The following is a 27,698-nucleotide window of genomic DNA, read 5'->3' as shown; positions in this document are numbered from 1 at the left end:
CTTTTCGGTAGGTATATTTTTATACATATATTTCTAAATATAGAAATATTTAAGTTTTTTAAATGAATGATGGATTTTGGGGGAAAAAAGGTTTTTTCCTAGACTTTATTCCTACTGTCTTTGAATTTTATTTTATTTTACTATTATTTTTATTATTTTTTTTTATGGCTGCACCCATAGCATACGAAAATTTCCAGGCCAGGGATGGAATCTGAGCCGCAGCTGCAATCTACACCACAAATGCAGCAATGGCAGATTCTTTAACCCACTGCAGCAGGCCAGGGACTGGGCCTCTGCAGTGATCTGAGCTGCTGCAGTCAGATTCTTAACCCACTATGCCACAGAGGGAGCTCCTGAATTTTAACATCAAAATTTAGAAGGCAGTCACTTCTAGTCCTCAGCTACACCATTCCAGAATGTGTGTATTTTATACCAAGATAGCATAAAGAGATTAAGTCCTGTCAAAACTGGTCACCTTCTCTCCACCTAAATTGTGGATCAGAATTTCCAGGAGTCCCAACTGTGGCACAGGGGATTAATGATCCGGTGTTGTCTCTGTGGCAATTCAGATTCAACCCCTGGCCCAGGAACTTCAATATGCTGTGGGTGTGGTCAAAAAAGAAAGAAAGGAAAAGAATTTTCAACTATCGTCTCTCCTACTTAGTAGGCAAAAAATTAGGATCAACTGTGGTCCTCTGGCAAAACACCTACCACAGAGTATGCATTTTTTAAAGAAATAGACTCTAATTATGCAATGTCATAGAAAAATGCTGAATGTGTACTAAGGTGAGAATTTTTTTTTTTTTTTTTAAGGGCTGCACCTGCAGCATATGGAGGTTCCCGGGCCAGGGGCTGAATCAGAGCTATAGCCGCTGGCCTACACCACAGCCATAGCAATGACCAGATCCAAGCCCCATCTGCAACCTACACTACAGCTCATGGCAACGCTGGATCCTTAACCCACTGAGGAAGGCCAGGATCGAATCTGCATCTTCATGGATACTAGTCAGATTTGTTTCCTCTCAGCCATGATGGGAACTCCCAAAAATGACTTCTAAATTGGCTTCTTTTGCCTATCAGCTAAAGCCAAGATGAAGAGGAAGGAGAGAATGGCATAATTCTCATACCTTCGTTCTTTCTTTAACCATTTTACACACATTTAAGTGTCTATGGTGTGTTCGGCACTGTAATAGTCACTTGGAACGTAGAGCAGTGAATAAGAAACATGGTCCCTATCTATACAGAATACACTACTGTAGCAGCATCAGTGTGCACTGTGCATAGTGCAGGCATCTCACCTTATACACAAATCAATAGTAGGGTAGGTGTTATTACCTTCATTACACAGATGAGGAAATCAGCTTAGAAACTACTTTGCCCAAGTTCACTCAATGGTAAATTTAGTTCAAAATGTAACTACAGAGTTTAATGTCCATGATTTGCCATACACTCTGCATTAACATAGAATTTAATTACAGTTCAATTCTGGATACTAACATGTATAGGGGTAAGAATTTTTACAACAGAACTGTAAAGTGTACTAACTGATCCTAAAACTTTCTATGATCTAGCATAGACTTGTTTTGCTTCAGTGAGGGGGTCAACAAAGAACCTGGAAGGAAACCTTCTTTCATTTCCCTCCCAATACTTTCCCTAACTAAAATTTATAAAGGTAAAGGATAATTTTTTCTTTGATTACTAGAAAGTGAAAAAATGTTTTCTAAAGCTATAAATATATAAAATTCAGGAACTCTAAAGACATCTGCTGTGGGAGCCATACCTTAGCTACTGCATCCACATACATATATAGACATGCATGGGTGTGCCTATGTGTCAACAATTTGACAATTACTCTTGCATATTCCCTATACAAAGATGACATGTTACACTGCTCATGACTAGTGTTTACACTATCAATCTTAAGTCTGCAAAGTACATTTTTTTTCTGAGTTGAAAAGGACCAAGAACACACAGACATCTTCAGTTTTCTGTTGGTAAAAATTATAAAAGGGAGTTGTCTTATGGCACAGTGAGTTGGGGATCCAGCATTGTCACTGCTGCAACTCTCTCAAAAAATAAAAAAATTTAAAAAATTTTTAAAAATTATAAAGACAAACTACCAGCTCAACCACCTCCAAGCCATTTTTGGCCAGTTTCTTAAACAGCCAAACCTTTAACATACAGTTTGGTATTCTAAAGTATTTTAATTCAGGAGTGCATCTGCCTTTTATTTCCTTTTAAATAACACAAGCCATAACATTTATGGATATGTAGCCAAAATAAGGTCTAATTCATAAAGGAAAGGCTATGATTCCAATTTATAAGGAGAGGAGTTACACTGCTTCAAAGAAGCCTGTCCCTAAGGGGAAAAAAATAAAAGACGGTAATTATCATTTTAAAACATGCAGAACAGGACAGCAAAGGGAGAAGATTCAATAAACAAAAATAACAAAAATGATCCAAATTTGTGTGTTCAGAATGGGGAAGAAAATTCCCAGCATGTTTTTTTATAACACCACTGCATGCTTTTCTGAGTGTTTATACTCAACATAATACATTTCTTTCGAATTGTAACTTAACTTTCTGTTATCACATGTCCTATTATAATAATCAAACATACATTTGTGGTAAAGCCAAAAACCACTCTGAAGAAGTGGTCTTAACCACAATTCAAAGCTTAAAAAATGGCTTTCTGCCAAAGTATATCTGAGCCATTAACCTGTTGTGCTGCTTTCATACACTGGTAGGACCAAAAAAAGTAGGCCGAGCAACTAGCATTTGCTTATGGAAGCCTCACAAGGCGGCCATGGGGCTCTGAAAGGGGAATACACAACACAGGAGCACAGGAGCTGAAGGTGCAAAATCTGATAGCACACTGCTTTGTCTTGGGTGGTACCACAAGTAGCCTAATATTTCAACAACCATCTGAGGGGTCTTGGCTTGGCATAGGCCAAAGAAAGATTCTGAACTGCGAATCAACATGAAATGATTAAAAGTATAGATCATCCATAACTTACAGTAGTAAAGCACTAGAACTAGAACAGGAGGCAAAAAACCTTGGGAATTTGTTGGTAGCAATGAAGAAAACAAAGGTAAGGCCTCTAGCAGCTACAGACTTAACTGTCACAGTTTGGGCCATGAATGCTATATATTTACCTGGTATTTTGTGGTACCACAACTTTAAATTATGCGAACTGCAAAATTACTGTGTTACAAAGTTAACTTACTAGTTTACTGGCTAGTCAATTGTCCTACATCAGATTGTTTGACCAGAAGAGAGGAGGGTACAGCTTTTCTTTAAAGATGGGCAGCTCCACTGCAGCAGCTTAACACTCCTTTCTCACCAACTTCTACACATACATGTTCCCTAAAGACATGCGGTCTCTCTTCTCTACAGTACTAGTACTACTGACCTCTTTCCCTCATTTTTGCTTCCACCACGAGCAATTCGTTGACACGCGACGTCAACTGCATGCCCAAATTATCTTTATCACTATTCCCTGATTCTAAGCTCTTATTACAACTTTTACATCCATAGCTTCCTAAACTGGCCTCATGTAGCAAAACAGATAAGCACATAGCAATGAAAACAATATATCTGCTTATATATATGCTCTCATTTAACTCTCATTAATAATCTGAGAGGTAGGCATTATTTCAAATTTAGAAGGGAAAAACTGAAGCTCAAAAAGTCACAAGGTAGGACTCTCCCCTACTTCTGATTACACACTGATCACACTACATAAATACAAAAGGAAGCCATACTCTAGTCTTTAAGCCACTTATCTTCTTTGCCTTCCCAAAATAATTATTTCCCCAATTCTCTGATAAAATAATAACTATTTGCTTTTTTCCATTAAATAAATCAATTATTGTTTGAAAAATTTAAATGTTTCAGAGAAGTCAATTTTTAACCTGTATTTCTCAGCAAACAAAAATTATTAATTGTCAAGGATGAAATGTTGCAGTAATCCAACTAGAGACGATGAAACAATGCCATAAAGTTAAATAAACCAGGAAAATCTGACTGTGTTAACAGCTCTAAGGATTAGTCAAATTTAGAGCCTTTAAAGAATTATAAGCATCCCAGGAATGAAGAATATGCCCACCTGTTTTCATAATAAACTGGAGATGCACAGATTTTTCAGACCATAACTTTTAATCTAGACACTTGTTTTTCCTTTTTACAGCCACAACCACACCATATGGAAGTTCCCAGGCTAAGGGCTCAAACGAAGCTGCAGTTGCCGACCTACACCACAGCCATAGCAAAGTGGAATCTGCATCTGTGACCTACACCATAGCCTGTGGCAATGTTGGATCCTTAACCCACTGAACAAGGCCAGGGATCGAATCTGCATCCTCACGGACACTATGTCGGGTCCTTCGCCTACTGAGCCACAAAGGAAACTCTTTACACATTTTTTTTTTTTAAATAGCAGAAGTATACATTAGAGAAATATGGCCAAAGCTTAAGCTTGTATCACACATATTAAAGTTGACTCGACTGCACACAGTATGTGCAGTAAAGTTTTGAGTATGTGCTAACTAAAGGAATGATCCATAATAACAGCAAGTCATCTATTTTTAAAAAAGACAACACACACGAAGAATTGTCAGGAAATTGTAGCTCTTAAACTGTAATATTATTTAGACCTACTATTTTGAAATAATCAATGATTACGGACAAACTAACCTGAAATGTCTAATAATTTATTTTCTAAGTGGAGAAAAAATTTTATAAATGGCCCACCAAATGAACTGGTATTAACTTCGCAAATGTTAGAATGAGGGAAAAAAGGAATTAACTATTTTACCAAGTCCAAAGAGCTACTAAAACGATGATAAATTTCTTCATCTTCGTGGAACTATCTGCTTTTCCCATGGAGAATGTCCTATAAAGACATTATGCTATAGGTAATTGCTGTTGCCGGCTCCACAATAGCAATGCACTTTAATGAGGCATGCTGACACTTCAAAAAAGTGGTAATCCACGTTGACAGAGTCTATTAAGAAGTTGTGTCAAGACCTAAATGGGGGCTACAAACAATACAGCTGAAAAGAGGTTCTTAGAACTAAGTTTATGTTCTTTCATGTAGTTTTGTTGAGCCTAAAATTAATTATTAGGAAGACCTGCATGCACCACTTGCAAGTCTTCAGCAATTTCACCCAGGTAATTTTTTACTACAATAACAATAATCAAATGCTAATATAAAGACCCATTATGTGTAACAATAATAGTCATGGTGTCATTAAACAAATTAACTTCCTGGGTCTTTTAAATGGTAGTATCTCCAAGGTACAAAAAATAGTTTAAGACAAATGAAATCCTTAATTCAAAGTATAAATTTAAACTCTGAAATAAAAGTCAAAGTCAAAGGGGAGTAATTCTGTTTTTTTTCCTAGTTATCCATCAATGCCTTGGTTTGGCTCTAGTATTCCTCAACAGATTAATTCTACTAGTCTGGCGATTATACTCAACAAACTGTTTATTCCAAAAGAGGAATACTACTTTGTCCTGGGTCAGCCCTCTTTACTCTTGGACAACTTCCTAAGACCTACAGTCTAATGTTATTTTCATAGCATCTTCATTTCTCACTTGGATTACTGGGTTCTAGCATTGGTCACATATTATTCTAAACAGTAAGAATATAGAATACTTAGGTTTGTTCAGGTTGCACATAAATGAGGGAGAAAGAGGGCTGAGGGGTAGGAAGGGAAGAAAGAAGAGAGACCTCTAAAGTGCAAGAGAGCAGTAAAAAAAAAAAAAAGTAAGAGAAAAAGATTGCTTGAGGAAGTGTCAGAGGTACCAACAGGAAGAGAGCAACAGAGAGTCTACGCCATAAAAGGGAACTCTCCACCTTCTAACAAACCAAATCCGGTCAATCCCAAATACAGAAATGTTTTAGTTCAAATTCAGAGGTTTTCTTCTGTGGGATATGAGCATAGATCACAAACATTCTTTCCCTATAAAAAATTGCTCACTTGGATATCTACCATTGAGAAAAATCTGTTGAGTTATATAAACTATCACCAAGTCTTGCTCTCCCAAAGTTTAGGTTCATCTAACAAAAAAGCCACCCTAGCTATTTCATAGTCATTCTAGAGCTTCAGTTTCCACATCTGTGAAACAGGAATGTTAACTGTAATAACCTGAATAACTGTGTGAAGACTGAGTTAAGACCCTAAAAACATTTGCAGAGAAGGGCGCTTTGGAAGTACAATACTCGCTAAATGTTAGCTATTAGACACTCAGATTTCCTCAGCCTTTAGGTTTACAAAACCCGAACTCACAAAAGAGCTAACTGTATATCTTAATTTGACAAAATTGTACAAATTAAGATCATTTAGAAATCAGATCACCTCCTTACATATCCGCTCTCTCCATTTGTAAATTAAGAGGTTGGTAAATAAGAGAATGGCCCGTTCTGCCATGAAGCGAGAAATGCATGTCTTAAAAAACTAGTATTATCCAAAAGTTCATTCACACGACAACTATTTATGGAGTACCTGCTGTGACCAGTCACTGTCCTGAGGCTGAGGATATAGGAGTCAACAAAATAAAATCTGTATAATTGGACTGGGAACAGTTTGTTTCAAAAGTGAATGCTTTCAGGAGATTCTGCTCGAAGTTTTATGTTTATGCTACCTGCCTCTGCCTCGTCCCTGCCCCTGGGCTAGAATTTCTTACTTACAGAGCAGTTTTCCACAGGAATTTTAACAATAAAGGAATTCTAATAAAGTTAAATTTCATGCACACTTAATCTAGCTGCTATCACCGCATTTCTATGTACATTTTTTAATCACCACCATCCACCCACTGCTGTGATAAAATACAGAAGTACTCAAAGTAAATGCTTTGAAAACATTTTCTGTCCTATCTCCCCACCCCAGGAATCCCCAAGATTCCTTCTAACAAACAACTAGGGGCAGGGGGGAAAGGAGACTGCTGTCCTTCCTAAACACCATCTGCTAAAAAAGCACATTTCCAGTCATTATTTTTTTTAAATTACATTGACCTGATAGATAAAGCAATACCTGAAGTCTCCCGAAGGTCAGTAAAGCTGCCATTATTTCATGAGCAGCTCCCTCTCATCAGCTGTGAGAGCTTGCTCACCCTGAGGTGGCGGGAACCTGGCTGCAAGGCTGATGGGGGCTCCATAACACAAGCCGTATTCCTCAGTGAAGCGACAAGTCTGTCATTTCAAAGAAAGAACGCCTGAACATCTTCCTGCTCATCTACAGACTCCCCTCACAATCCCCTAACAGATCAACAGCACAAGACCACAGACTTCATTCTATCTTTCAAAAGAGAGACAGTCCCTGATTTTCATGACAATGACTGACACCGGCATATTCTACTTTTTAATTAGGTTCGTATTCTACTTCATACTTTAGATGAATTCTCAGGTACTCTTAGGAATTCCTTTCTGTCTCAGTGGGGTAAGGATTCTGCGTTGTCACTGCTGTGGCTCTGGTAACAGCTGTGGTGCAGATTTGATCGCTGGCTCAGGAGCTTCCACATGCCGCACAGGCCACAGGGCGGCCAGAAAGAAAAATTAACTAGATAAATAAAATACTCTTCAACAGATCTCCCAGATCCCAGAGACATGCAAAACAGTATTATCTTTTCAAAGTAATGAAATAGCAATTAGCTTGAGAAAGTGCTTAATTTTAACAGTGCTACTATTTCAAGATTTTTTAAAGTTTCAGAGTCTAAAACATCTTCTAAAATACTTTCAAAGCAGCTAATCCTCATCCTTAGAGGGTGTTTCTGACATGTTTTCAGTAACGCAAAATATAATGGAACCATATCTAAAGAGAGACATAGTAATTTACGATATGCTTTTTCTTCTAATCCTAGATGAGTGGTTGGGATGCTGCCTCTGACAAGTGATCTCAGTCCTGGGCCAACTAAACTAGAAGGTAGTTTAGTTTCTTTCTAAACTACATTTTGGGCGGAAGAATCTTTGACTTGAGAATCACCACTTCTGTTGCACCATGCTGCTTGCCTATTAGGAAGAAAAATCTTTGAAACAAAAAGATGGCAAGTTGCCCTTGTGCATGATGATAACCAAAGTAAAAGGGACACAGTTGTGGAAAAAAAAATACCACAAGGTGACAATGTGAAATTCTGCACTTAACAGGATAATAATAACAGGATAATAATAATAATAATAATTATTATTATTATTATTATTATAGAAAAGGATTCAACTCTCCAACTCTCCCGATCTCTGAATCCATAGGCTCTTATTCTCTGCCTGCATCACTAGCAATGAGGGGTGGTGAGGGGGGAGATTACTTTACCTATCTTCTGTAATTTCAAAAGATAATTTCTAAATTTAGTATATCATACGCAATTCAGAGCAGGAACTGTATATATTTTTGACTCACTTTCCAAGAACTTGCAGAGAAAGATGAATTGTGATTATCTTTTGGCCTCTTATTTTGGCAAAGACTTTATCCATTTTTTAACTCCCAAGTGTAGAAAACTAATGTACAAATTCCACTGCTATGAAACAACGTAACAGAAATCTTCATTCTCTTACTGTTTTCTAGGAGGAAAAAACTGTATTTTAAATACAACCTTAAAATATGCATGGAGTTCCCGTCATGGTGCAGTGGTTAATGAATCCAATTAGGAACCATGAGGTTGCAGGTTCAATCCCTGGCCTCACTCAGTGGGTTAAGCATCTGGCATTGCCATGAGCTGTGGTGTAGGTTGCAGACGAGGCTTGGATCTGGTGTTGCTGTGGCTCTGGAGAAGGGCTGGCAGCTACAGCTCCGATTAGACCCCTAGCCTGGGAACCTCCATATGCCAAGGGTGCGGCCCTAGAAAAGACAAAAAGACAAAAATAAAATAAAATAAAATATGCTGAGTCTGTCCTACTTGGAAGCTTTATTTTTAAAAAACTCTGTGGTCATCTTCAGCAAATCTATAAAGCAAATATCTGTTGTTATAAGGACACTGGAATAGGCAGAGGCACCAATCCAAGAAAAATAAAATGTTATATATTATCCAAATTCTCACAAAAACAGAAGCTCTATCATTTGACTGCCTTAAATATTTGTGACATACCTGATTCATGGTTAATTTCTGGTGCAACATTAAACTTTACGTTTACCTTCTGAATTAAAGAAGTATCTATTATATGAAAAAGTCCTAAGATACAAGGAATGGGAAAATGAAGTAGGGTGGGTTTTAGTATATATCATCAATTTTTTTTGTACTTTTTAATTGAATTGGTAACTTTTACCGATGCAAAGAGTGAATTCATCGACAACTGGGAAATATAATAACTTTCTTAACTATGACCCTTTAAATATTTACAAGGGCTGGCCAGCAAACACACACACACACATCCCCCAAATAACACAACAAAAAACAAAAACAAGGTTTCATAGCTAATTAACTGTTCCCTTCTATCAGAGATAAAACTACTGAGCTAATAATCCTGTTTTAGATATCTGAAGCGTTTTCTGGCTGAGGTCAGTTTGGCAATGTAGATTCATAAGACTGAGTTTCATGCATATTTCCAGTTGATCATTACTAGAAGGTCTATAATGCAATCCAGCACACACACACACCCCTGTAACAAAATTTTACCCAACTATATCATGTGATACATTCCTGACATTTCCCATTCTGTTCTATTCTGCTTCATTTAACAGGGGGAGGCCACGCAGGAGGCGGGCAGAAACATACTGATTCCAGAATGGGCTGCCATTGGCAGTTGAAAAGCACTGATCTACCAGAATGCATGCCAAGTGGCCGTAGACTAGATTACTCTACTTGATAAAACAGCCTTAGTTAATGCCGTTCAAAAGCTGCTGCTGTGGTATTCCCCTTTTCCCTCCAACTCCTTAGATATTGTCCGGCAATAACCTTCACTTTAAACGAAAAGTGTACAGCACAGAGATCCTTCAAGGTGACATAAGAGTATAGCATACCATTAGAAGCCACAGACTGGAACCTATCCTGGTCCTTCTTCTCAGCAAGGCAAAACAACATAAAACTAACACCACTTCCGAGGGACATCTGTCCTATGAGAGGCATATACTTAGTGGAACTAAAATGATCCAATCAACACACACATAAATGTGCATATACTTATTTTAGCTTTAAAAAGAATGAAACAAGTTTGTTTTTGTTTCTGGCCACACCCACAGCATGTGGAAGTTCCCAGGCCAGAGAATGAACCCACACCACAGCAGCAACCTGTGACACAACAGTGACGACACCAGATCCTTTGTTAAGGATCTAGGCCACCAGGAAACTTGGAAACAACTTAAAAAAAAAAATACTTTTTTACATTCACTGCACTGGTAATTTATTTTCTATTACAATACACGTCTTAATTCTGATCATAAATTGATTTCCTGACCTGCAGGAATGAAACCTGCAAGTTGAAAAACAAAACTTTAGAGGATGCACAAAGCAACCTAACAGGATAAGAGGATCATGAATAAACCATCAGTCTCCAGTGGCCACCTTCTTTCACTGATGAGAAAAAGCTCAAAGAATGAAAATATTAGTCAAAGAGTGATTGTTTCTTTAACTCTAGGAAGATCATCAAAGGAAGCATAAGATTCAGGGTAAGACAAAATGTAATAGCATCACACTCCCCAAAAGAGAAGTTCCTGATCTGGCATTCAATAATCACCACCACTGTTTTGCTTTGTTTTGTTGGTCTTTTTAGGGCTGCACTGCTGCATATGGAAGTTTCCAGGCTATGGGCTGAATCAGTGCTGAAGCTGCTGGTCTATGCCATAGCCACAACACCAGATCTGAGCCGCATCTGAGAGCTACACCACAGCTCACAGCAACACTGGATCCTTAACCCACTGAGCAAGGTCAGGGATCAAACCCACGTCCTCATGGGTACTGGCTGGGTTCGCTGCCACTGAACCACCACAGGAACTTCAATCACCATCACTGTTAATCTAACACTGGCTTCTTGCCTACTCAATCCTGCGTATATAATTTATTTACGTGTATGTATATATACATAGGTATTTATATGTGTATACATAAAATACACATACAGGAGTTCCCGTCGTGGCGCAGTGGTTAACGAATCCGACTAGGAACCATGAGGTTGAGGGTTCGGTCCCTGCCCTTGCTCAGTGGGTTAACGATCCGGTGTTGCCATGAGCTGTGATGTAGGTTACAGACGCGGCTCGGATCCCGCGTTGCTGTGGCTCTGGCGTAGGCCGGTGGCTACAGCTCTGATTCGACCCCTAGCCTGGGAACCTCCATATGCCGCGGGAGCGGCCCAAGAAATAGCAACAACAACAACAACAACAACAAAATAAAAAATAATAAAAAAATACACATACATATAGACACATATGCATATAAAATGCAGTATATAAATTATATACTTATGGTATTATATTTTAATACACAAATTTATATTTTTTTCCTGATCATTCTAACAACTTGTCAAAACAACAAAGTAGTGCCAGATCTGAAATACAGTTTAGCTGGATGCAGAATCTAAGCTCTTAACCACTAAGCTATAAACTTCCAAAGGGAAAGGAGTTGCCCAACTCTAGCTGTGCATCAAGAACCCTCTGTGTGTGTTAAAAAACAAAACAGTGCCCGAATGCTACCCTAAAAAGAGATTTTTTTTAGAATTGAAGTGGCAAATATTACAGAGAAATATATTTTGTAAATAATGTATCAAATACCATCTCCAATCCATTATGTCAGAAAAGATCCTTTCGGATAGCAGACAATGTTGTATTGGACATAAAATACCTGGTTGAACTTGGTAATAGGTAGCTGCCTTCACCTTGAAACTTGATTCACTGTCATTAAAGACGAGAATTTAATATAAAGCAGTTCTTAGGTTTAATAACTAAATTCCATTAAGGATTTAACTGCTGACATATCAAAAGGATATGATACATAAGGTACACTAAGTGATAAAAATTACAGACTGTACCAGTACATTTCTATTCAATTTATATATTCATGATTTAAACCTCTATCTTCCCAATACATTTTCCTTCATTACCTAAAAGATAAAGAATTTTGAACCCAAAACAACATTAATAAACTCAGCATTCCCCCTGGGTTGATTCACTCCTACCATCCTCAAGAAAACATTTAGTAGCAAGCACACAGCACAAAATTAGGAGGTTTCCAAGGTTTCAAATAATTCAGAAATGGTTTTGACATCATTCAAATAAAATGTTATGGACATAAAATGTTAAAGATTGTTGATGGTTAAATGGGTAATATGAAGCCTAGAATTACCGCTACTAGCAACCACAAGTAACAGAGGGATACATACCACAAACACATATATACCACAACTAAAAAAAATCATTCATTTTCCTCTAAGTAAAAATTCTTTGTAAAAGACAAAAACAAGCACAAACAATAAATGATCCAAGTAAAAATTATTTTGCTTGGCCAAATTAATACTCCAACTGAAGAATTTATCTAATTATTTCCTATTCAGGCTACCATGAGATGACAGCACTGCAGAGAAACTAGTGTATGATGTAAACCAGAAAGATAATTACAGACTAACATATGAATAATCCCTCAGCTATTTTGTGAAAGAAATTATAGCCCATTACTATTAAAACCTAGGGAAAAAAATCTACCCCAGTATCTCCTATAACTGTATCTCAAAAAGAGAGGAAAAAAAAAAACAAAAACCACTCATCAAGCTTGATATATGGTTTTCTAAAAACAAAACAAAAAAAAGTTTGCCATAAATCCATAACCACATCTGCAATCCAAATATTAAATTTTCTTAAAATAATGCAATAATTTAAATATAAAATCATGAGCATTCTTTCTATCCATGACCTTGGGGGGGGGCACCGGAAGATTTCTAAAGCATACCTTTTAATCCACGCCATGGTACTTCAAGAACATGTTAAGGTAAGCCACAGGCTGGAACACTTCGATGCACCTCACAACACCTCAGCCAGTGTATCTGTATCATTCTCCTTTCCTTTTGAGATCATAATGGTTCCGAAGAACTATAATGCTTCCATTTGAATGATAGTTTCATAATTTCAATGACTTAAAAACAAAAACAAAAAATAAGGACTTAAGTGTTGGTATGTTAAGCCACTAGTGCACTGTGTTAACTGCTGCCATGACTAAGAAAAACAAAGCAGCTGCCATTTTTAATATGATCCTCATGTAAATGAGGAGGAATACATACTTAGAGGTCAGACTGACAGTCCTTGCTTCACTGAGATCTATCCAAAACCCACATATCTCTTTGCTGCAACTGATTCTTTAATTTTCTTCTCAAGGAACAGAAATAACCTAAGACAGGTTTGAATACTTGGTAACTGTCCACCTGATTACTCAATAAAGAATACCGCTATTCCATTGTGTGCTGAATAAGAGCTAGAAATCACCCACACACCTGCATAAATGGGAATACATTAATACACAAAACAAGGGTTCCTAAAAACAATGCCCCTTCTGGTGTTTATATCACTGAATCGGGAGTTCCCACTGTAGCTCAGCGGGTTAAGAACCCAACACAGTGTCTGTAAAGATGTGGTTTGATTCCTGTCCTTGCTCAGTGAGTTAAGGAAGCAAAGTTGCCACAAGCTGCGGCATAGGCCACAGATGTGGCTCAGATCTGGTGTTGCTGTGGCTGTGGTATAGGCTGGCTGCTGCAGCTCCAATTTGACCCCTAGCCTGGGAACCTCCATATGCTGCATGTATGACCATAAAAAGAAAAGAAAAAAATTACTGAATCACTGTAATTCCATGGAAGCCATTAAACTATAAAGAGCTTCAGAGTCTAAAGCTTACTTCTATGAAGAGCATGCATATAAACAAACAGAGACAGATGGCTAACTGTCAGGTTTGAGTGCTGCTGTGTGACTGCCTTGGCAGGTTACCTGATTCCTCCTTCCTCCTCCCCCTACTCCACCTTTCTTAGTTAAAACATTAAAAACATTAAATGATACAGTAAGAAGTCTACATATCACATTTTAAATTTAAGAATTCATTCTACCTTTTTTTTTTTTGCTTTTTAGGGCCATACCCACAGCATATGGAGGGTCCCAGGCTAGGGGTCAAATCGCAGCTGTAGCCACTGACCTAGGCCACAGCTACAGTAATGTGGGATCCAAGTTGCATCCGCAAGCTACACCAGAGCTCATGGCAATGCAGGATTCTTAACCCACTGAGCGAGGCCAGGGATCAAACCAGCATCCTCATGGATACTAGTAGGATTCTTTTCTGCTGAACCACAACGGGAACTCCCTCATTCTACTTTTATGTGAAGTTTGGCCCTCTATAGTTACAATAAAGAATACTCAAGCTACACAAAAGAGGTAAAATTGATAAGTTATTGGTAATACACATACGTGTTTATGTCATAAAGTAATGACATAAATTACTTTAATGTAATGTTAATTACTTTAGGATGACTGATCAGGAAACTTTTAATAAAAGCAAGCCATAAAAAGGGCTTCCAATCAAAGAGAGTAGCTGGGAGATGTTATACTCTAGGTTTGTGGAACAGTTTGTGTAAAGGTTAATAGACAAGAAAGAAAAGATGGGGAGTTCCCGTCATGGCTCAGTGGTTAACAAACCCAGCTAGGATCCAGGAGGATGTGGGTTCAATCCCTGGCCTTGCTCAGCAGGTTAAGGATCCAGTGTTGCCACGAGCTGTGGTGTAGGTCACAGTTACAGCTTGGATCCTGCATTGCTGTGGCTGTGTGTAGGCCAGCAGCTGTAGCTCTGATTGAACGCCTAGCCTGGGAACTTCCATACAAAAGACAAAAAAAAAAAAGAAAAGAAATAGAAGATGACACAGTTTCCCTGCTAGAGCTAAAAAGTGTGTGCTAAGGCAAAAGAGAAATTATTTTCTGTTTGAAAGGGTAGATTCAACTGATGAAATTTTTTCAGGTCCACTATCAGAAAAATTACACATTCCCAGGATTTAGATTTCTTGTAGGTTGTAGGGAATGTAGATTACAAAACATAGGTCTTGCTTCAGAAAGCTGGTAATGGTGGTATAAATGAATATAAGGAAGAATTCCAGCAGGAAAGGTGGAAACTAATGAAGAACAGAAACAAGGGCCATGGTCCAATGACATCACTGCAACCATAACCATCTCTTTAAACGGATCGTTTTGCCACTTCAGTGACCCCCCCCCCAACCTCCCTCCAGCTTAAAACCTTTCAAAGCCTCTATATATACTACAACCTTCTAGAAGGACTATACTGTTTCTTATACTCTGCTCCTCTAAAAAAAAATATCCTATATGCAACTAGCAGGTTAACGTTCCTGAAGTACAACTCTTCTCTTGCACATAAAGAATAATGTTAACCACTGGGAAATAAGACACGATAAAAACACATTAGATAATAAAGAATAAAAGCCCAGGTCTGTAACACTTAAGTCATTATTTCATTTAATTTTCATAACCTCATTTTACAGAGAAGTGACTGACATATGAAAACACACAATATGAGAAAAGAACTAGGACTTAATCTAGCTCCTCCAGCGGGAGTGTGTTTTTTCTATACAATATGTTGAGGGAAAGAGGTGGTACTGGGGCTAACATTTGTTTAATAATATGCCAAGAACCATACTAGATACTTACCAGTATTTTATTTCATCCTGATCTATCTCATAAGACTGACTAGTTGCCTCCTATCACAGGTGAGATTGAGGCTCAGATTAATGTACTAATCTGTTCAATGTAATTTATCAGAGACAGTATCTCGGAGTTCCCATCATGGCTGCAGCAGAAACGAATCTGACCAGGAACCATGACGTTGGGGGTTCAATCCTTGGCCTCGCTCAGTGGGTTAAGGGTCTGGCGTTGTCCTGAGCTGTGGTGCAGGTAATAGACACAGCCCAGATCTGGCATTGCTGTGGTGTAGGACAGCAGCTACAGCTCTGATTGGACCCCTAGCCTGGGAATGTCCATATGCCGCAGGTGCAACCCTGAAAAGACAAAAAAAAAAAAAAAAAGGAGAGAGAGACAGTATCTCATACATCCAACTCTAAAGCCCACACTCATATTGCTATGCCAATCTACCTCCCAGAAGAAATTGGGTCCAATACTTAAGTTTATTTTTCAATCTGGGTGATATAGCAATAATCTCATTTTATAAATGCCTCTTGGTCAAAACAATTAATGTATATAAACTAATTTTTTAGCTATAATTCAGCAAAAGGCTACATGCATATTCACTAAAGTCACTAAGATCAGAATCATATATAATCACTCAAATCAGAAAGTTCATTTGATTCCCACAAATAAGATCCAGTTTTTTTCATGAAGTTATACACTTGAAGATCTTTTTTAAAGTTATAAAGCATGACAGTCAACAATATAAATTTTGGTTGACAAAAGTTATTTTCCTTAAGAGAGTGTTCTGCATGTTTCCCCATGGACTGCTCTCAATCTTAGCCTCTTGGGAAGCAAACCATGAATTAGCTGAGGGAGGTGGCCATTTAGTCAGATTATTTAAAGAAGAAAAAAAAAAAAAAGCAGGTGGTCAGCTCTCTACAAGGCTTCAAAACATGATTTAACTAAAAGAGTGACAAAAAATACTGAAAAAATTCCCCAAATTAAGGACAGGAAACTCCTAAGCAACTTCAAATTTGAACAGAATCCATGTACTCACAGTGCATTCCAAAACTAAAAGCAGAAGTGATCAACAGGACTACTATGCCAATGTTTTTGGTAACAAGTTAGATGACTCAAAAAAACCATTTTTTAAATTGCTGAAACAGTATTTTGCAGAATTACTATAGTTAAGGGTTCAAAACTGTTACAGGAAAAAACTTAAATGATCATTTAAAAAAATATTCATCAGTAACAGCATAACTGTTCTGTAAAACTCACCTTAGCAATAAAATCCAAAATAGTGGATTATAATAGAACTGTCCATCAGGAACCCTGATGCCCAACTACATTATCTTTTAATTGAAAAATGAATGTGTATTAAAACCCTATGCAACTATCGACAAAACATTTCACATCTTTTGGAAGAGACAAATACATTTTCATGCCAGTTGTTGCAGCCTCCTTCACTATGCTGTGTCCAAAGAGAGTAGCATTTGTCTTTCATCTCTGTAAAGCAACTACCTAACCACCAAAGCCAGGAACACAATAGGCATTAATGACTTAAGCACATGAAAACATTATACACCCAAGTTGGGACCCACGGTTATGATGGAGGGATTGTCTGATGTGCCCTAAAACATAGCAGGCACACAAATATTTGAGTGATCTGGAGAAATTATTTAGGAATGGCTTATACATGCTGCAATAAAAATATCAAGGACAACAGAGGCTTTGAAAAATAATTTAACATTTGACTACTGAATTGTGTTTGTTTTTGACTACTGAATTTATAATACACAATGATTATGAAGGTATAAGATCAGCACTACTGCTAAAGCATAAGCTTTAGGAAAGTAATGAGAAACCAATGCCAGTAACTTTAAATTTCTATGCTTTTATAAACAGCCTCACATTGTGAGCTGAAATGACAATACACAAAAGCAATTTACTGCTCACTGCAATATTACTAAGCAAGGACTGGGAATTTCCAACAGAAGAATAAATTATGGTATATCCATATGATGGAAGTAAGTTAGTAAAGTTGAAATTTATTATGATGGAGCATGATAATGTGAGAAAAAGGAACATTTATGTGTGACTGGGACACCTTGCTGTCAGGAGAAAATGGACAGAACACTGTAAACCAGCTATAATGGAAAAAAATTTTTTAAATAAATAAATATTTAAAAATTTAAAAATAAATTTATAACCCAGTAATATCTATTTATATATATGGTTAACTATATATAGTGTTTCCCCACATTACATGTTGTGTGTATATATTTTATTAAGTACAGAAAATTATAAATATATACATAAATACATAAACATTTAAGTTCAATGAGATCAAGAACCATTTTAGATGTATTCCCAGCATTTACCACAGTGACTTTACACAGGTGGCAATAAAGCCTGGTGGTTAGAAGAATGAGCTCTGAAGGCTACATGGGTTTGAATCCTTACCAGCTATCTAATTTTGAGCAAGTTAATTAATCACTAAGTACTTAGTTTCTCCTTTTGAAAAATTGCAATTAAAAATAATATTCACTACAGCAGAAATTATCGAGACATTGTAAATTTACTATAATAAAATTAAAGAAAAAAAATTAATGGAGCTCCCTGGTGACTCAGCAGGTTAAGGAGCTAGTGTAGGAGTTCCCTTCGTGGCGCAGTGGTTAATGAATCCGACTAGGAACCATGAGGTTGCGGGTTCAGTCCCTGCCCTTGCTCAGTGGGTTAACGATCCAGCATTGCTGTGAGCTGTGGTGTATGTTGCAGACGCGGCTCGGATCTCGCGTTGCTGTGGCTCTGGCGTAGGCCGGAGACTACAGCTCCGATTAGACCCCTAGCCTGGGAACCTCCATATGCTGCGGGAGCGGCCCAAGAAATAGCAAAAAGACCCCCCAAAAAAAGGAGCTAGTGTAGTCACTGCTGTAGCTCCGGGTCTGCTGTGGTGCAGCAGACTACTGGCTCGGGAACTTCTTCATGTCCAGGATGCAGCCAAAAAGTAAATAAATAAAATAACATTCATGGGCAGGGAGATCTAATATATGTAAATAGTTTAGAACAGTACCTGGCACATGGTGGTGACCCAATGAATGGGGGTAGGGGTGTGCTAGGGAAGGGAAACAGGATTCTCAAATATCCAAGTAAATGAACAGACTATTTTTAAAATACACATAGAAATGATACTAAGCATAAATGAATATTAAATAGGGCTTTTCAAACTTTGCTAACCTTGACCAAAAGGAGGTTTTTATGTAACAACCGTATACAGAATCTATTCTATTTTTATCATGAGTCTAGTTAAATGCTGGTTGTAACCCATTAAATGGATTTCACTTTCTAAAATGATAGACTCAAATACATTTCTCCTTTATTTTTATCCTTCAACTTAATTATTCTTAACAGGCAATAAAGTTAACAATTAAGACTCTAAAGTCAGAAAATACTTCAGACAAAGGCTTTAATCTGTCAGATATATTTTGTTTTATATTCTTCCAAATTTTATTATTTACTCTTAAACAACCAGAAATTTCATTAGAAAACTTGAAGATATCACTAAGGGGTGACAGAGAAATTTGCCAGCTTTTAAAATACATCCAGGTAGACTTACTCTTGAAGAAATTCAGTTTTGACAAAGGAAGACCACAATCTTAAGAGGTATGAAAGAATATAGGTTGCTGGGTTTGGTGTAACTGGACAACTGCAACAGGGTCCTTCCTGATCCAGCTTCTGGTCTCCTCATACCCATATAAATAAAACACATGTTCTAGCCATAGCGGAACTCTGTGCAATTCTCGGAGCACACCATGGTGTTTCAGATCTCTGAACTTTGCCCCATCCTCCCACACCCACAAACTGCAGGAGCAGTGGGCAAAATAGAATTTAACATCACATGATAATATTTAAAAGGATAATGTAAGAATAAAGGAGGAGAAAAAATGAAATAGGTGAGACTAGGAGTGAAAAATAAAAATTTTTAATGTTTTCGGTGCCTACAATGGATGACATGTTACATGGTGAGCTAAGTTAGTGTTTTTACATAAATTCTCATAGGTTCCCATTGTGGCTCAGTGGGTTAAGAACCTGACATAGTGCCCTGGAGGATACAGGTTCGTTCGATCCTTGGCCTAAGCTGCAGCATAGGTCACCAGTCACTTGGATCTGATGTTGTTGTGGCTGTGGTGTAGGCCTACAGTTGCAGCTCCAATTCGATCCCTAGTCTGGGAACTTACATGTGCCACAGGTGCGGCCATAAAAAGTGGGGAAGAAAAGAAACTTTTAAGAAGAAAAACACTGAAACGATGGAGCCAAGTATTTTAAATTAGATACTATAATTTAGAGAATGTGTTCTACAGACACTTCAATTTTAAATGAGTTTTGTCAAACAAGCACTTAGAAACAGTTTTGTTAAATAATGACAACCATTGCTATTAGCTAAAGTATGAAAACACATATTCTAGGTATTTCAACTCTAAAATAGTTTTTGCCAATGCTAATAGGATTTTAAATGTAAAGCTAAACCTGGTTTGAATAACTTTCAGAGAATCATTCCAAGAATCATAAACTATTCTGATTCCCATCTTAATGGCAAAACTGTAACTCCTTTCGAATTAAACACTGGAGGCAAGGGAACGTCAAGCACCTACAGCTAACAGGCTAAACTCAGGATCAGTAAGACCCACTGAGATTCAGCAATTCTGAAAGATGGATAATTTTACTTCTGAGGAAGTCACACTGGGGAAGCTCTTTTCTTAAAATATATAACCTAATTTTCAGTAACATTGATTAAAAACTATCAAAGTACCTAGTGTTGCTGCTGCTCTTACAGTGGCAAACATCCAGAAATCAACTGAAATTTTTGCTAGAATTCTAGATGGCACAGTATGGACAGGCATAATTTTAAATATAAATACACACACACACAACTATCTTTTTCCAAATGGATTAGTGTTAGCAAGTTGTCACCTGTCTGGAAGACCAAAGCTAGGGGGGTGGGAACAGTGGAAAGGGAGGTGGAAGAACAACAGTACACTGCTCAAAAGTGCTGAGTAAAGAATATTAAGGAAGGAAAAGTAGTAATACAGCAAATCAGCTCATAGAAGTAACTCTACAATTATCCAAAACAAGCAAATCAACATAAGTTTCTTTCCTTTCCAGGATCTGAGAGGAAACTGAGTAAGAAACGCTAAAGAGCCTGAATCAAATTTACCTTTACATTATGTATATATTTATAAAAATGGTTATAAGTGATTTGAGTTTCTCTGTATCATTTTTTTACTTCCTCAGTTTAGTTGCTTAGATAGGTCTCTTTTTGTTTAAAATAAAATGTAAATTTTGGTGGCTTGAAAAATTGTGTGGTCATGGGTATAAAGAATGTACTGATCAAGTTCTGGACTTGGGAGTCAGGAGTCACAGGTTAGAAAGAAACTCACTTGATGATGTTTGGCCAGCAACAACTTCTCTGCAGAATAAAGCTGCAGTAACAATGCTCAAATGTGAAAGTACCTAGAACACTGCCCACCAGAATAGGCATCAACATTTACTGACTTTGACGGTACAATCTAATCGATTACTGCTAACATCACAATTCTAAAGCCAAAATAAAACATTTTCCTAGGAATGTTTTAATTTGATCTTCGAGAAATAACTTATGCTTTAAGTTTAAAATTTTTTACACTTATGCTTATTTCAATTATGTGGATGATGATCCAATCCATGGCTCTAACTCACGTCTTCAAGCATTCGCTCTCTTGATAGATTCAAACAAAATACTGGAACGTCAACAATGTATCAGCCCTTTTCTAAAGCACTGAGGATACCTCAGTGAACAAATCAGATCAAAATTCTTGGCAGCACAGTTTACAATGTACTTAGAATGTCAGATGGGTGGTAAATACTATGCAGAAAAACAGAAAAGGAAAGGATAAGGAAGACGGGATGGGGTGCAATTTTAAATGAGTCCTCACTCAAGTAATATTTGACAAAAGATCTAAAGTTAGTGAAAGGATTCCATGAAAGGAAATCAACAGCAGGTCCAAGAGCCCTAAAGCAGGAGTGTTTCAGCAAGGAGACCAGTGTGGCTAGAGGACAGAGATTGTAGGAGAGGGAATCGGGAGACAAGAGGTGACGCTGTATGAGCACTGGTGGGGATGTGCATGTACACATTCTTTGAGGACACCACCAATCAGGAAGATCTTAAGCTTTTTACTCTAAATTCTGAGTCAAGGAAGATTAAGATCTAAGCAGAGGAAGATCAGCATGAAACTGGCTAGTGAGCAGAGAAAGAGAAAGGTATAAGGGAAGAAGCAGTGGAGTCCAGTTAAGAGGCTATGGTGACTGTGTAGGTTAGAGATGACAAAGCCTCCCACAGGGTGGAGGCAGTGGAAGTATCATTGGCAAAGAAACTACAGGAGTATTTTAAAGACAAAACTAAGAACATCTGTTGAGACAATGGATGGTGAATTAGAAGAAAAAAGAGGAAGAGGACAATGGTGACTCCAAGGTTGCTAGCCTAACAACCCAAAGGGTGAAGTTACTTAATGAAATGGGAAACTTCAGGAGAAGATTTAAGGAGGCAAATTTCATTTCTTTAATTTTGTATCTATATGAGATGATGGTGCTCACTAAATTTACTGTGATGTATGTACGTCATTATGTTGTACACCTGAAACTTATACAATGCTGTATGTCAATTATATCTCAATAAAACTGTAAGAAAAATACATTAGGGCAAAAGAGGGGGGGTTTCAGCAGTTCAGTGTGACATAATAAATTGGATATGTTTAGATATTCTAACAGAGTTTATTACAGTTTATCCGAACTTCCTGCAAAAAGTCAAGTTAGTCTATTTAGTTCTTGCTTACAGGTGGATTTTTTTTAATGAGTTAAAGTATTATTTATTAAACAAGTGTTCTAATAATCTTAGTATTTTTATTATGCATCCTCTGCCATCTATATGTCAATGCTAAATAAATGATAATGTGGTAAAAATGTTTAAGAAAATCTCTTAATTACAGAGACTATTTAAGGGAGACAGTCCTTATTCAAACACTGTAGAGGTAAAATAATAAAGGCAATCTCAGCTAAGAACAGAAACCTATTATCTCATGCTCTCCAGTCACCAAAGTGCTTCTCAGTCTCAATCCCACAGATGAGAAATAATAAATTTAACAGACAACATTTATGGGGTGCTTTCCATGTGCTAAATATCTCATTTAAACTACCAACTACCTGGGTAAGCAATGAGATCCTGTGGTACAGCAAAGGGAACTATATCTAATGACTTGTGATGGAACATGATGGAAAATAATGTGTGAAAAAATATGTGTGTGCGTGTGTGGTGTGTGGGGGGAACTGGGTCACTATGCTACATAGCAGAAATTGACAGAACATCATAAATCAACTATAATAAAATTATTTTTTTTTAAATTACCAACTACCTTCTATTGGCTTCTCTTTTATGATGAAGCTGAAAGAAATTAACAGAGCTCAAAAGCTATCCTCTAATTTTAGTCATCCTAGAAAGAACTAGTTTAAAGAATCTCCAAGGACTTCTTTGGATCTCTTGCTTTAATCTTCCATTACCATTCTTTACCTTTATTTTGTATTCTCTTCATGCTTTTCAATTTTCCAATGCGAAATGTTATAAAAGTTTGATGTGCAGCAATTTGTGTATGTTTTAATAGGAAAGGAACATGAAGGAAAATCATGTATTAATGAGTTCCAAAACGTAACACATGTTCCTGAGATGGAATTATGTTCAAATGTATTAAGAGAAGTCACAGTTTCAGGACACCAGCCTAGAATCACAACTCTGCTAAACAGAAATGAACTGCAGAGAACTTGGAAAGTGACTATATGTTTTCTAGGGAGTAAGGAATGAAAAGAGACATGACTCTCCCTGATAACACTTATTCTCACTTCACTGCTCTCATTTCGACTTAAATTAGAAAACTACTGCCGCAAAGTACCAAGATTTTGGAGACACCTCCACAGTGACACTTAGCTGATGGCAACTCCTCCATATGTGAAGATATCCTTTGTCTCTTAAGTTACTTCATCAGATGCGAGGGCTGTTTTATTTCATCTCTCTAGTAGTTCAAATTCTTTCCAACAGTTCTTCAGTCAACCAGACAAGAACATGTATAACAACATTGCCTCTGTTTTAGGCACCTCAAAGTGTACATAATTTTGTACATCTTACTTAATCCAATGATATTAAATAATCCAATGATATTAAAAACCCCAAGTCTTCTAAATCCAGTTAACTTTATATTATACCCTTGACCAATATGGTGTCTAGCACTAGTGGGATAAGCATTTTAAGTCATTTTTTCCAACAGCCATTAAGTTGTATAGAGTAAGTTCTTCTGTAATCATGCTTGTGGCAGCAAACACTACTTTCTAACAGTGGATCTCTGTAAGAGTAGAGTGGTTTATCAAACTCAACTTTATTACATCCACTCTCCTCTAACAAACAAAACCAATATCCCCCGCCCACCAAAACAAATTCCCTAAGTGTCCACCAAGAGATGAATTTTTAAATGTGGTACATGCATACAATGGAACACTATTCTACCTTAAAAAGGAAATCCTGACATATGCTATAACGTGAGTGAACCCTGAGGACATTATGCTAAGTGAAATAAGCCAGTCCAGTCACAAAAAGACAATACTGTACAACTCCACTCATATGAGGCACCTAGAACAGTCAAATTCACAAAGATATAAAGTAGAACGATGGTTACCAAGGGCTCAGGATAAGGGGGAACTGAGTTATTGTTTAATGGGTTCAGAGTTTCAGGTTAGGAGGTAGTTCCCTGATGGTGTAGCAGGTTAAGGATCCAGCGTTTGCTGTGGGTCTGGATACTGCTGAGGCACAGGTTCAACCCCTGACCCGGGAACTTGTGCATGTTGCAAGATTCAGGTTAGGAAGATGGAAAAAGTTCTGCAGATAGATGGTGGTGAGAGCTGTTCAATAATATGAATGCATCTACTACCACTGAACTGTCAGTTACAAGTGGTTAAAATAAGAAATTTTATGCTACATATATTTTGCTATAATAAAAAAAAACTGAACACGCCTCTTGGAAATATATCAATAGCAGATAGTAAATTATCTTTTTCCTTCTATTTGAATAAACTTGGCTTTATTTTACCTCAAACCTACTTCTCATCCTATTTTTGTTATTTTTGTAAATGGTGTCACCGACCCACACAGAGAGAGACAACATTCAATCTTCCCATTCCCATCCTAAGCCACCAATCTTACAAACTGTACTGAACTCTATACCACTGCTTGAATCTGATTCCTTTATTTCTAACGTTACGGCCTTCACTACAGCATATGACTACTGTACAGTCTCACAGCCAATCTCTCATCTCAAACACCTAGCCTTCACAGTTACTGTTTTTGAATTAAAGCGCATGCGTAAAACCTTTCCAAGGGCCCTCACTGTCCAATTCAAGTTTAAAGTTCTGAGCAACACATTAAAACTACTTTGTTATTTGACCCAATCTACCTTTCTAAACTTAGCTTCCTTCCACAAGGCCCTCTTGCTTCCTATACTCTACACGAGATTCTCTACTGCCTTTGGCCTCACCATATTCACTAGGCTGTCCTGCCTCCGTGCTTCTACTCCCACGTCTCTGTCTGTGCAGATTTCCCTTCTTGTCAATTCCTATTGAAATCTATTCATCAACTTGCACATATTGCTATATATAAAGGTGTGAATTAACACAAGGTTCTGGAGCTGGCAGTTATCTATCAAAACTACAAATGTACATATCCTCACAACCACTTCTAAGTGTGTGTCCTAAAAAAATACTCCTGCATATGTGGCTATTACAGTGTTGTTCCTAAAAGAGAAATATGTATATTTATATGCCAAATGGGAACTGGCAAAATATCTATATTAAGGATATGGAATACTACAGATTTTTTTTTAAAGTAATCCTAAATGTATGTTAAGAACTCAAGAATAATTGTTTTAAAAGTAAACATAATATATAATATATAAATACAATAACATGAAGAAAACTGCCCTGAAGAAAACTCAAACTGTACTGATGTACTTTTATGTGCATTCAAACACATAGAAAATTGTCTGAAAGAATATATCCCCAATTTTTAAAATTGGTTACCTTGGGGAAAGAAGTAGAACTGGGGGCTCTAATTATCATTAATAATGATATAAGAATACATTCCTGTATTAACTGTGCAACATTTCAAATGGGTTACAAACAGGAAGAATTTACACAGACAATCTCTCTCACTCCAGATCTAATTGGCCTGATCTAGCTCCTACTCTATTTATCCAATGATACCTAACTCAACTGAATGGCAGTGACTACACAGAGCAGAAGCAAGTGCAGACTATTTTGCACAGCTTTATCTTGGCCCAAGCTCCCGAAGGGCACTCACGGCTGCCAGTGATACAGGTCCAGCTCTAGCAGGTTGAGAAAACAGCCACAGTCTCACTCAGCCGCTCGCTACTCAGGCTTATCCTTTTATTGACTTACTGTTTTCTTCCTTTTAAAGGAATGTTTGCAAACACTGGGCACTCGTGGTTTTTACTTAATCCATCTGATTGGGATAGGTAATTTCTGAATAAATCTTGCCTCCAGATTTCCAGAACTCATCTTCCTCTATCTAGCATAAAAGTTTAAAAATAAGAAGAGGAAGAAGAAATCCTTCATGAAGCCTTGGCTGAACCCCCTAGTCCAAATTAATCATCCTTTCTTCTATACTTTACTATTCCTTGCAGAATGTTTCTATTGTAAGAGTCATTGTTTCTTTACATTATAGTTAGTTATGCACCTCATGCACACAATGGACTCCTCATTAAGGTATAAGTGACCAAGGACCAAACTGTCTGAACTCATCTTTTATAAAACTTAAGATGTTCAAAGAGCTTACCTATGATGAGCTTTTAAGAAATTACTCCTGAATACAATTTGTTGAAAATAGTTCAGTGCATAATACTAGGCAGGCAGCTCACAGATATGATGTGTTTAATTTCAGAAAAAAGTGTCAATCAGCAAATATCAAATCAAATAAGGATCAATAAGACATCTTAAATGGGGAGTTTCTGCTGTGGTACAGCAGATTAAAGACCTGGCATTGTCTCTGCAGCAGCACAGATGGCTGCTGAGGCAGTTCTGATGCCCAGCCTGTGCCATGGGTTAAGGACCTAGCATTTTCACAGCTGCAGCACAGGTCACTGCTGTGGCTCGGATTTGATCCCTGACCTAGGAACTTCCATATGCCATGGGTGTGGCAAAAAAAGAAAAAAAAAAGAAGACTTAAATGGAGTTCCATTTCAAGTTATTAGGTTAAAGGAAAGCTATGAGTCACAAGAGAGAATATAAACTGGAGTTCCCATCATGGCGCAATGGAAATGAATCCAACTAGAAACCATGAGGTTGCAGGTTCAATCCCTGGCCTCACTCAGTGGGTTAAGAATCTCAAATTGCCGTGAGCTGTGGTGTAGGTCGCAGACATGGCTCGGATTTGGTGTTGCGATGGCTACAGTGTAGGCCAATGGCTACACCTCTGATTCGACCCCTAGTCCGAGAAACTTTATATGCCTCGGGTGCCCTAAAAAGACCAGAAAAAAAAAAAAAAAGGGAGGGGGGCTCAGTGGGCTAAGGATCTGGCATTGTCACTGCTGTGGCATGGGTTCAATCTCTGGTCTGGGAACTTCCACATGCCTTGGGAGCAGCCAAAAAGACCCAAAAAAGCAAAAAACAAAACCCACTAAATGTCATAAGCAAAGTAGTATAGTACTTTTAATGGCATTTAAATTTTTAAAAAGTCCATCTCTAACGCAACCTAGGGGAAAAAAAAAAACCTGTTTGTATCCCCTTTACATCATATGAGCCTAAATACAATTACAGCTTCTTTATCTTCTGATTATTTTACCAGTTTCCTACTGGTAAAACTTTGCCAAAAAATGAAAATACAAATCTCATTTACCACATTTTGTGTCTGTTTTCCTTGTGACCTACTTCTGATGGTAAAAACACAATCCTGCCTTCTTGAAAATACTTTATATTCAATAAAATTGAAAACGATGTAAAAATTATTTGAAAATGTTAAACTTGCT

General features: G+C 37.4%; 1 protein-coding gene across 3 annotated transcripts in view; it reads right to left on the bottom strand.

The window, feature by feature from the left end:
- RBPJ (recombination signal binding protein for immunoglobulin kappa J region) overlaps nucleotides 1-27,698 on the bottom strand; it is a 102,386-nt gene that overhangs the window by 51,702 nt on the left and 22,986 nt on the right. Inside the window, exon 2 of one of the 3 annotated variants that reach the window (XM_047751681.1) lies at nucleotides 12,869-13,051. The exons of the other annotated variants lie outside the window; for them this stretch is intronic. Coding sequence (XP_047607637.1) covers nucleotides 12,869-12,885 — 17 coding nt within the window. The 5' untranslated portion in view covers nucleotides 12,886-13,051. The remainder of the gene's footprint in view (nucleotides 1-12,868; nucleotides 13,052-27,698) is intronic. 3 annotated transcript variants of the gene reach the window in all.

Source organism: Phacochoerus africanus, chromosome 10, assembly GCF_016906955.1.
Source record: "Phacochoerus africanus isolate WHEZ1 chromosome 10, ROS_Pafr_v1, whole genome shotgun sequence".
NCBI classification, from domain to species: Eukaryota; Metazoa; Chordata; class Mammalia; order Artiodactyla; family Suidae; genus Phacochoerus; species Phacochoerus africanus.
The sequence above is the reverse complement of the archived record's forward strand: the minus strand, read 5'-3'. Positions and strand labels throughout refer to the sequence as shown.